Genomic DNA, 10,498 nt, shown 5'->3' with positions numbered 1-10,498 from the left:
GACCCTTCTGACTCCCAACAGAACCCCACCTGGGCCATCAGGGCAGCCATCTCCAGAGCCAGTTCCTTGTTGACAGGAAACCTCCCTGCCGTTATCTCCCCGCTGGTCTGGAAGGCAAGCAGCAAACGCTCCCGCTCCGTCTCCCCTTTGACTTGGCTCCGGAAGTACAGCCTGCACGGAAGACAGTGAGAAGCCAGGTCAGCTGGGATCCTGAAAGGATGAGGTCATCTGGGCATCTGTTTATCTTGATTTCCAAAGAAAGAAAGAACTCATTTTATACCATTTGCGAGCCTGTCTTCTAATGCCTCCAAAGGCGTGAGCAAGCATGACCCGTCAGACCTCACAGCAACGGCGGCGTGCGCTTAATTCTGCCACACCGTTGGACTTAGGGATTTGGTGAAGGGGATCTGGTACCAGGAATCACAGCTCATTAGAGAATAGGATGAGCAAGAATCCAAGAGACTAATGGAAATTATTTTCCTGGAGACAAATCTGGGATGGAATTTTCTTAAACTGGTAGAAAGGATGTCTACTTCTGTATTCTTGTATATAGGAGCAGTTTATTTTTAGCCTTAAATATCTAGTGCTCACACAAAATCTCACTCCCTGTGAGGTAACACATGCAGCCATCGTGAGGTTGGTCTGTTTTCTTGGTGCGCACATGCACGCGTGTGTGCACGTGCGTGTGTGTGTGCACGCGTGCGCGCGAATGCAGTATAGGGACCGAGAGCCTGAGCTGCCCGTCGGCCCGGCTCCCCCAGCTGACGAGCACCGCGCGTGCTGTATCTGTGGGCCTCCCGCCTGTGTGCCAGTGGCAGCCCCCACGCTCGGCCCCACCCCTGGGCAGTGCTCAGGACCTGTTCTTGTACATCAGCTTCGCGACACGAGTGCCACCCTCAGACTTTCCGGAGTGCAGCTCCTTCAGGGCTTGTTCCCACTTGGAGATGGCATCGCAGATCTTGAAGCAGCAAAGAGGAGAGTCAGAAAAGCGCCTGATGCGGGGAAGGAGGTCCAGGCAGAGCGAGGCTCAGGCAGAGCAGTAGGGCAGCGGAGTGACTGCTCCAAGAGGAGGGTGACCTGCGGGGCCGTGGGCTCCTGCTCCCAGGACCCCAGGTGCCTGCAACTTCCTCACAGACAGACAGGGGTAGCTTGGGCATGGTGTGCGCAGCAAAGCAAAGCAAAGCTGCCCCTACAGGCCTTAAATCTGAGTCCCCACCCCTGCCCTGAGGCAAGGCAGGTCCCAGTCAAAAACCATGGCCTCATATCACCAGCTCCAGTTCCATTCCACTGCCCCTCATTCTCCTCTTCAGCAAATACACCGAGGTCTTCGGTGCAACAAAGCCTACAGCTGCCCGACATTTACAAAGGAGGAATGTGGCCTAGTGTTTCCAGGCAATGGTGAAGGACTACAGAAACCTCTGTCCTGCTGCCGTAAGGAAAGCGGACACTGGACCCAAACACTCACACTCACGAAGCACGTCCTGCAAGCACTTACCAGGCGCCATGGCTCTGACCTCAGGGCACAACACAAGACAGGTCCTTAATCCCATTCAAGGGCCTTTAATGGAGAAGGACCATAAGCTCTACCTCCTAAAAACGTGGCTGCACCTGTAGCATAGCACAGGCCCTGGCGGACAGGGTAAGAGCGAAGTGCCCGTGTAGGACACGGCGGCGTGGGCATGTGCTGTGCGTAGTGGGCAGGCTCCGCTGGGGCTGCTGCTGAGAAGGGCCTCCCTGCCTTCCTACACCAGCTGGGAAGCAGTGTCCCCCTGGATACTACGCAGCCACTGAAGGGAGACAGGATGTAGAGATCTGGTCCCCAGAGACAAGGGCATAAACACCTTTTCTCTGCCCATACGGTTACATTTTAGGATGGCGTAGAAATGGGGGTAGCACCTTGGGCTCAGCACCAAAAAGGCTGTGACAGTAGACACCCATCAGACAGGCTCTGTCCCCACCACCAAAACCCAGAGCCAGGCAGGGGCTCAGGAGGGGCTCGGCGGCTCCGCGGGGAGGCTGTCACCTTGACACTCCCCTGCAGGCAGTGTTCCAGGTCCCGGCCCGAAGGATCGTCCGTGAAGAGGGCAAAGCCAGAGTGGGACGACTTTCTCATGCCCGTCTCCTGGTTCAGCCGCTGGAGGAACTCATCCACTGTGGAGGAGCCGTCGAAACCAACCACCTGCAGGGGAGACAGCCCCAGAGGGGTTTCCTCAGGGGTGCTCACTGGGGCTCCGGGAGGGGTCTGCGTCCAGAGGTGGACAGTCTTGGATAAAAGGAGCAAGGGCAAACGCCAGAGCCAAAGAAGCACCCCACTCTGTATTCACATGCAGAGACTGGGTGCCTCAGGGGCGAGCCCGCCCTGTGGAACCTGGCCTGGGACACCAGCTCTGTTCCCTTCACTATCTATCACGTCTCTGGAGGCCCTTCCAGGCCACCTTCTTGGTCAGTGTCTCTGCCTCTCTGTTCATGCAGTGGGTTCAAAAGATCTACTTCCAGCCCAGCTGGTGTGGCTCAGCGGTTAGAGCATCGGCCCGTGGACCGAGGAGTTGTGGGTTCGATTCCGGTCAAGGGCACCTTGGCTGCGGTTCAGTCCCTGGCCCTGGTTGGGGTCAAGCAGGAGGCAACCAATCGATGTCTCTCCCTCTCTCTTTCCCTCCCGCTCTATCTGAAGATAAATGGAAAAATATCCTCCAGTGAAGATTTAGAAAAGAAAAAAAGATCTACTCCCAAGTCAGGGGGCTTTTGCAATTCAAGCTCCTCTCTCCTGCCTCACGGGCACTACCCACCCCACTCCCCCCCTAAGTCCCAGGCCCATTCCTTTGCTGGTTTGCCTATTAAGAATCTGCCAGTCCCAAGGAGGCTCAGACCGACCTAGCCTGGGGCACTCCCCTCTGGGACAGCGCACAGGCGCCCTCACCTGGTAGGTCCCGTTGGCGAAGTGCACGGGGATGCTGAAGGGCAAGCAGTGGTGGAAGGGGTTCCGCAGCAAGACGGACACCACCTCCATGCGTGATGGCCTGGCCTCCCGCTCCCCCGCCTGCAGCGTCCGCTCCACTGCCCGCTGGCAGTAGGTGGCATACTGGCCAGTTTCATTTCTGAAAAGACAGGCGAAGAAAGGAAATACTAGGGAGTCTACTCCTGCCACTCTGGCACCCTGGCTCCCAACCTAGACCTGGCCAGGACCGTGTCGGCAGCTGGGGCAGGCTGTTAAAAAAGCCCTGAAGACTGGCCTGGGGTGTCCATCTGCCATTCCGGGCCTATATGAACACAGCCACAGAGAATGAAAATCTGGGGGACGATATGGGGGCAACGAGCCCCACAAAACATCCGTGCACATGTGAACCGGTGTGCAGAGAAGCCCAGGCCTGCCCAGATCTTCACGTGCCCGTTTGTGAACAGAGCAGTGGGCGAGGTCTCTATGGCCACAGAGCAGATCCCAGAGGGTAAGGGGTGACCTGGTCCAGCCGGGGCTCCCCTGCGGCGGAGGAAACGGCGCCCACTCACCTGGGGTCCGCGTGGCGCTGGAGCTGCTGTTTGATGTACCAGAGGAAGTGGTGCTGGGGCAGGAAGAGTGGGGCGCACAGAGCCAGGAGCTGCCAGCACTGTGGGGCACAGGCCTCGTGGGGTGAGTGCTGGGGCCGCAGTGCCCCCGGCCCCCACCATCCTGAGCTACAGAGTCTTCAGCGCTCCCCAAACCAGAGACCCCCCCCCCCACCCGACCCCGGTTCTGGGGGCCAAGGTGGCCTGGCTCTGACCAGGACAGCGATCGCACAAGCTGCCTGCGCACCGACATCCCAGAGGCGCACAGAGAGGGCAGCTTGCTGAGGCAGCTCTGAGCACCGGGGCTGCCCACTGGCTCCCGGGACACCTGCCCAGTCGCGGCCTCCCTCTGCCCTCTGCTGGGCAGCCCTTGCCTGACTCCTGGCCACTGGCCCCTGGGACCCCGACCTGCGTGAGGGAGTGCTTCTGCGGCGGGCGGCAGCTGCTCTGCTTCATCAGCTGGCAGTAGATCTCGCTCTGCAGCTCGGGGTGGACCAGGCAGACCTGCAGCGCCCTCTGCGCCAGGGACACGTGGTAGTCCACCGAGGAGGCCTCCACGGGCACGGTGATGAAGAGCTGGCAGGACTGGCGGGGAAATGACAGTGGGCACAGGCAGCCCAACCGCCCGGGATCATCTCCCTGCGACTGGACAGACTGGGCCGTCCCCCAGGGCTCGGGAGGCACCGGTTCGGTTCGCAGAGAACGTTCTAAGAGGGGGCTGTTGCGGCTCCAGGGCACCTGGGCCTGCTGAGAAGGCCTCCTTGGGACAGAAGCTTCCCTTCTTCAAACGTTTCTATTACATAAGTGAGACATACTCATTTTTAAAAAAATAGAATATTCAAGACAGGCACAAAGAACATTCTGAAATAGAACCTCTCAGGTCCAGAAACAACACAGGCCTGCCCGGTCTTGCTGTTCACCACAGGTGGGGAGCTCCTCAAGGACAAGTCTCCCCAGGGCGTCCAGCCTCCCTGTCCACCTCCACAGGGCATGGCGGCTCTTCCCTTCCTCTTGAGAGCTTTCTGTGGGCTGCCCCCTGACTGCTTGGGTCTCCCTCACCTGAGGATCATCATTGTGGGCAGAACTGTGTGGGCAGAGCCTAGGCACATGGCAAGGGCACCCACCACCCGTCGGTGGGAGTGGGCTCTGCGCCACTTTACCTTGAAGAGCTTGAGGGCCTCGGTCTGCAGGGCCTCGGACGGCAGGGTGGTGAGGGACGTGTGCAGCCCGGCTTGGCTGTAGCACAGCGTGGGGTGCCTCCAGAGCGGGGAGTCTGCCCAGAGCAAGGGGGGCAGCGGCAGGGACCGCTCGTCAGGGAACTCGCCTCCCACCCCACCCCCACTTTGAGCTGTGGGGAAGGGAAGGATTTTTTTTTGCATTTATCTTCAGACAGAGCGGGAGGGAGAGAGGAGGGTAGACGGAGAGAGAAACATCAATGTGAGGAAGACACATCGACTGGTCACCACCCACACAACCCAACCAGGGCCGGGGACAAACTGCAACCGAGGTACGTGCCCTTAGCGGGAACCGAACCCGGGTCTCTCTGGTCTGTGGGCCGACGCTCTAACCACTGAGCTAAACTGGCCAGGGCAGGAAGGGAAGGATTTAACTGTCTGGACCCTGGGATGTGCTGGGTTTATGTGCAGTGTGGGGCTCACACGCACAGCTTACAAGAAGGCAGCCTCTGCTTTGCTCGTGCGGTGCCGCAGGGCGAGTGCGAGGTGTGGACACGAGAGCAAGCCTGTGTGTGCGGGTCAGGTCTGCGTGGAGGCGTGTGCACCAGCCTGCAATAAACTGCGGTGCAGCCGAAGGGGGGTGTGTGGCATGTGCGTGTCGTGTACTCGTAGTGCCTCAGGGTCCTGGAATCAGCAGCCAACTACAGACCCCGAGGTGCCCCGGCCTAGGTCAGCCTCCATTTATTAACAGCTCTAACTACAGACGAGCCAGCGGCCGCCCCTCCTCAGCCTCTTCCCAGCCAGCAAAGCTGCAGGTTGAATAAAGTAAAGCAATGACCCAGGTCACTGGGACGTCTGCTTCTCAGGTAAACTGCCCCCCACACAGAGTGGTCACCTCTGTCACCAGAGACAGTGGCCCTGGGGCTCAGGACGGGAACGCCCTTGGGCGGCTTATGTGGTTTTAAGACAGGGTAAGGGCACAGCAGCTTTCTTTGGGTCCCAGCCACCACCCTTGAACCCAGCCTGAGGGCCACGCTGCCTTACCGGGGTCTCCCTCCTCGTCCATCAGCTTGCCAATGAGCTGCTCGTAGGCGGTCCCCACCCTGGCACTGCTGCCACCTGCAGCCACTGTGAGGTGATAGCGCCACGTGTCCTGGAAGAGGACGGAAGCCAGCTGGGAGGGCTGGGCGGGACATGGAGGCCAGAGCCCCCAGGCCCGGGGCGGTCCAGCTGGTTTGGTTAGCACAAGTCAAGGCTACCAGTCTCTGGGAGGAAAGAGCTGGGGTCAGGTGAACATGAACCCAAGTTTCTAAGTTTGTGGTTCTACCTTGGTGAAAGAGATGGTCACTGGGATTAAATTCAACAGACGGAATATTCCCAATCAAGGACCATTAATTGCCAAAATGTCCAGGAGGGAAATGAATGTGGGGAAGACGGGGGAGGGGAGAGAGGAGATGAGAACTGCAGGTCCAAGCTTGGCAAGGCGGCCAGTCCCCTCACCTTTTCACGCTTGGTGCCAATGAGGAGGTAGGTGGGGCTGTGCTCCGAGGGGTGGATCACCAGGGTGTAGTGGGAGGACAGCAACCGCCGGGTTCCTCCAGCCTCGTAGTCCTCGTCTGAGTCACAGGACCGGTCGACTTCCTCTATGCGCGCGTCCCGCACAGGCAGGTGGCCCAGGGGTTGCTGTGGATGTGAGCTGCCGTGAACGGGAGAGCCAGCAGGGGGCAGGGTCTCCTCTCTCGGACCCTGGGGCCTGTGGGCTGGGAAGCATGGACGTGGACAGAGGACAGGAGGAGGGGCCACGGCTCCCTGGCTGAGGCTGGCTTGGAGAAGGGCAGTCGGCCAGAGTGTCGGTGGCCACGCACTCTGCAGGGAGCTGGCCAGCTGGCTTTGCACTTCCTGTGGGGTCAGGCTGGACAGAGGGGAAAGCTGGGCCTTCCGTCTGTACGGGGAGCCCCAGGAATGGGGTCTGGGGAAGAGAACAGGTGCTGTCGGGAAGCAGGAAGTACCTTGTCCTCATGGCTCCGATAGTAGTAGAAGGTTCTCCCAACGAGAGCACACCAGACCAGCTTGGAGTGGCCATGCTTCACCTGTGAGACACACGAGCCAGCACTGCCTGAACAAGATGCCCCCGGAGGTAAATCCAGGACTGGCAAAGAGAAGCCACAGGGAGGCAGATGTCAAACCCCCGGTCAAACCCGGGTCCTCAGTGGAGACGCCCAGACTCGGAGGGCACCCGCCCTTTCACAGCGAGGGGCCATGGCGTGTACCGCGGGACACCCCGGCCACCCTTGTACGACCTGCCCCTGAGACTGACCAGGCAATCACATGTCCCGTCCCAGGGGTGTGCACACGAGAACCTGCGGGGCAGCAGAGGCCGGATGGTAAGGGTGTCGAGAGGGAGGCGGCCAGGGAGGCGAGTGGGCATGGTGAACGGTGCGGGAGCGGCAGCTGTGCGCAGAGGGGATGGCTGGGGACGCAGGGCAGAGCGAGCTCGCCCGGGCCAGTGTGTGTGCCTCTTCATCAATTCCCCTTTACTTGGGGTTAACATTCCACTCTGTGCAACCAGAAGAGCCCTAACTAAACGTCTCTAGGGCAGGCCTGGGATACTGTGTGTTTCTGAGTGGCCACACCTACCTTGCTTAGGTCCCAGCTTCCCACTGTTCCCACTGTGGGTGCGGGTGGGGGTGGCGGGCAACCCCAATGACCTCGAAATGGGTACAAGACATTGTGTCCCTCCTCTGTCTTGAGAACAGCTGCTGCTCTAACAACCCTGAGCCCTGCTTCCAGGGACTCACTCACGTCACCTGTGTGCTCAGACCATGTCTGAGGCGACCAGCTAATCCCTGGGAGGAAGTCCCTGAGAAAGGGGCCGTGGGTACAGAGGACCCCAGGCCCCTTGGCACTCCCGCTCTTGGCTCCCCCGACTCTCAGGAGGCCCACCCCCTCTCCACCAGCCCCAGCCATACCTTGGTCAGCCAGCCCTGCACGGCGGGCTTGGCGCCACCCTGGGGCAGGGCTGGAGGCCCAACGGCCTGGACCTTCAGCAGCCCCTGCAGCACTCGGATCCACTCCTCCAGCAAGCAGGGCGAGTCCGCCGTCAGGTAATAGGTTTTCTTCTCAGAGACCAGCTGGGCAGGAGGGAGGGATTGAGGCGGAGCCAGGAGGCCGGGGGAAAGATAACAGAAACCTGGCTCTGAGGTGGCACAAATCCGAGCCCACAGGGCCTTCCTTCCTCCCACCCCGCTGTTCCCCCTCTCCTTCCTTCACTCTCTCTCACTCACAAACGAGGGTCACCCCCAATGTCGATGTGATGTCTTTCACTCATGCCGTTTGGCCCATCTCTGTCTCCCTCCAGCCCTCTCCCGGCCAGCGCCCCTGCTGTCTGAGTCTGCAGCTAGGACCACGCTCACCTGGAATGTCTGAGCACCCTCCCCGCGAACGATTTGGCAGCGGGAGTTCAGTTCCACCTGACCCTGAGGCTTCCGGATGATATCGCTCTGTAAAGAAGGGGAGCCCTGACTCCAGGTCTCAGAGGAGAACGCGACTCCCCAGCTTCCCTGGGCTGTGCGTGAGGGGCACCTGCTCTGCACCCTGGTTCCAGCTAAATGGGGCGACGACCAGACACGGGTCCTTCTGACCGTGGCCTCAGGAAGTTTAGATCGAGTCTTTATTTATTTATTAAAAATTTTTAAAAACATAGTTTAAATTGCAGTTTACATACGATATTATTTTGATTTAGTCTCAGGTGTACCGCACAGTGGTTAGACAGTCATCCTTCACAACGCCGTTCCCCTGATACTCCAGTGCCCACCTGGCCCCGTACATCATTACTAGTGTTATTGACTATATTCCCTGTGCCGTCCTCACGTCCCTGTGACTGTTCTGCAACCACCACCCCGTACCTCTCAGTCTTCACCTCTTCGCCAGCCCCTGCACCCCCTTTCCTCTGGCAACCATCAGTCTGTCTTCTGTATCTATGAATGTTTGTTTTATTTGTTCATTTATATTCTTTAGATTCTGCATATAAGTGGAATCACATGGTATTGCCTTTCTTTGACAGATGTCACTCTGCATAGTACCCTCTAGGTCCATCCATGCTGTTGCAAATGGTAAGATTTCATTCTTTTTAGGCTGAGCCTTTAAAATTGACTTACTTAGCTTACTACTAAGCTACAAAGTCCTTACATTTTCTTCTACTACATCTTTTATATCAAGTGTGGCAAATAAGTGGTATATATATATCAACACTCCCATTTCCAGTGCCACTGCAGACATTACTAATCGATCAGAGCATGCCTGCCTACTGAGTGGTCCAGGCCCAGATTCCTTAACAAGGTGTTTGAGACAGCCACTATAATTCAAGTAGATTTGCACTAGAGACAAGGCCTTTTTGCCCTCCTTAAAATGTTACTGATCAGGGAGGACCCGTCAAAGTAGGTCCCAGCATCCAAGGCTCCCCGATTCCAAACAGTGTTGGAAGGATGGGGAGGAGGCAGTGGGGTCGTCTTTGAACTCAGCTTCTAAAGGAAGAAGTGGCCAAGCCAACTCGGCTAGAAGTGCCTCTGCCTGCTCAGCCCCTGACTTCAGTGTGAGAACCAATGACCAGCCTCAGGGTCTGCGTGAGGCTCAGAGCCTCTCCCCACCTGCCAGCCCTCTGCCCTCTGCCCACGGGCGACACTGCCCCTCTTCCAGCTCCCCTCACACCCCAGAGGCCGGGTGGGGTCCTTCAGGTGACGACCGTGGGGAGGAGGGTCTCACCGGGGACTTGTAGTAGAGGATCTGTCCCTGTCTCAGGACAAACCAGCGCCTCTTCCACGTCTTCACCCGGCTCCCCATTTTCAGCAGGTAGCCCGACTTCTCCAGCGACTCCTGCAGGGGTGGGAGGTGCAGAGGGGAAGGGTGAGCAGAGAGGGGGAATCACTGAGGTGTGGATGTCACACAGGCCAATATGGCCCAACTGAGTCACTGCTTTGTCACCAGTTAGAAAAACACTGAGCACCTGTTGTATTTTCAGGGCACGTGTCCTGCTAAGGGCCCAGAGAGGACTACATAAGCATGGGTGGCCCTGCTGCGGGCGGGTCCTGCTGCCGAGGAACACACCTGACCACGAGCAGATGGCAGATCGGGGTTGCAGGAGGGAGAGGCTGGCCGGGAAGGGGCTTCAGGAAAGGGCTGAACTGGCCGCTGAGGTCAGCCTTTCCCTCAAAGATGAGCTGGGAGGAGGAAGAGGCCCTTTAGGCAGCAGGGAAGGGGGAGGTTTGGGGAATGGTGGGCACCTCCGCCAGGCTGGGTGGAGGTTCGAGGCGGGGAGACTCAGGCAGGGCAGCTGGGTGGTGTGCAGCAAGGGCAGGGGGTGTACGGCACAGCTCTGCGCCTCAGGCTTCTCATCCACAGAATGGGGTCATAACCCGAGAGGATTGAGGCAAGTGAGGCAGTACATGAAAAGCATGGAGCACGGTGCCTGGCACACTGGAAGGACTCAGTGTTAGCTCCCAGTGTCCCAGGGTCAGCGTGGAGAAAAATGAGGTGTTACATGTAAACCCCTCGGACTTAGTGGGCCAGAGTGTACTTTCTGACTGGCCATTCCTGGTTTGCTGAGGAGCCCAGCACGCACCCTCTCCGTCCTCACGGGGTGTGTGCGTCTGACTCCACAACTGCACACCCCCAGCCCACTCCCCTGGCCCCCCCTCCCTTCCCCATCCCAGGGACCCCTCCTCTCGCTGCTGCTGCCCATGTCTTGCACGGAGGGCCCTGGCAGGCAGCTCCCACCCATCAGCCCA

At 58.8% G+C, this 10,498-nt stretch overlaps 1 protein-coding gene across 1 annotated transcript in view; it reads right to left on the bottom strand.

Annotated features, from left to right (window-relative positions):
• The window catches only part of PLEKHH1 (pleckstrin homology, MyTH4 and FERM domain containing H1), a 51,250-nt gene that overhangs the window by 4,288 nt on the left and 36,464 nt on the right, over positions 1 to 10,498 (bottom strand). The window contains exons 12-24 of the mRNA XM_036277795.1: positions 9,477 to 9,587; positions 8,129 to 8,215; positions 7,685 to 7,846; positions 6,725 to 6,805; positions 6,216 to 6,398; positions 5,760 to 5,868; positions 4,701 to 4,813; positions 3,949 to 4,125; positions 3,505 to 3,602; positions 2,918 to 3,095; positions 2,024 to 2,179; positions 858 to 958; positions 30 to 171 (exon numbers count right to left, since the gene is read on the bottom strand). Coding sequence (XP_036133688.1) covers positions 30 to 171; positions 858 to 958; positions 2,024 to 2,179; positions 2,918 to 3,095; positions 3,505 to 3,602; positions 3,949 to 4,125; positions 4,701 to 4,813; positions 5,760 to 5,868; positions 6,216 to 6,398; positions 6,725 to 6,805; positions 7,685 to 7,846; positions 8,129 to 8,215; positions 9,477 to 9,587 — 1,698 coding nt within the window. The remainder of the gene's footprint in view (positions 1 to 29; positions 172 to 857; positions 959 to 2,023; positions 2,180 to 2,917; positions 3,096 to 3,504; positions 3,603 to 3,948; positions 4,126 to 4,700; positions 4,814 to 5,759; positions 5,869 to 6,215; positions 6,399 to 6,724; positions 6,806 to 7,684; positions 7,847 to 8,128; positions 8,216 to 9,476; positions 9,588 to 10,498) is intronic.

The sequence above is a fragment of the Molossus molossus genome, unplaced genomic scaffold (genome assembly GCF_014108415.1).
Source record: "Molossus molossus isolate mMolMol1 unplaced genomic scaffold, mMolMol1.p scaffold_m16_p_1, whole genome shotgun sequence".
NCBI classification, from domain to species: domain Eukaryota; kingdom Metazoa; phylum Chordata; class Mammalia; order Chiroptera; family Molossidae; genus Molossus; species Molossus molossus.
The sequence above is the reverse complement of the archived record's forward strand: the minus strand, read 5'-3'. Positions and strand labels throughout refer to the sequence as shown.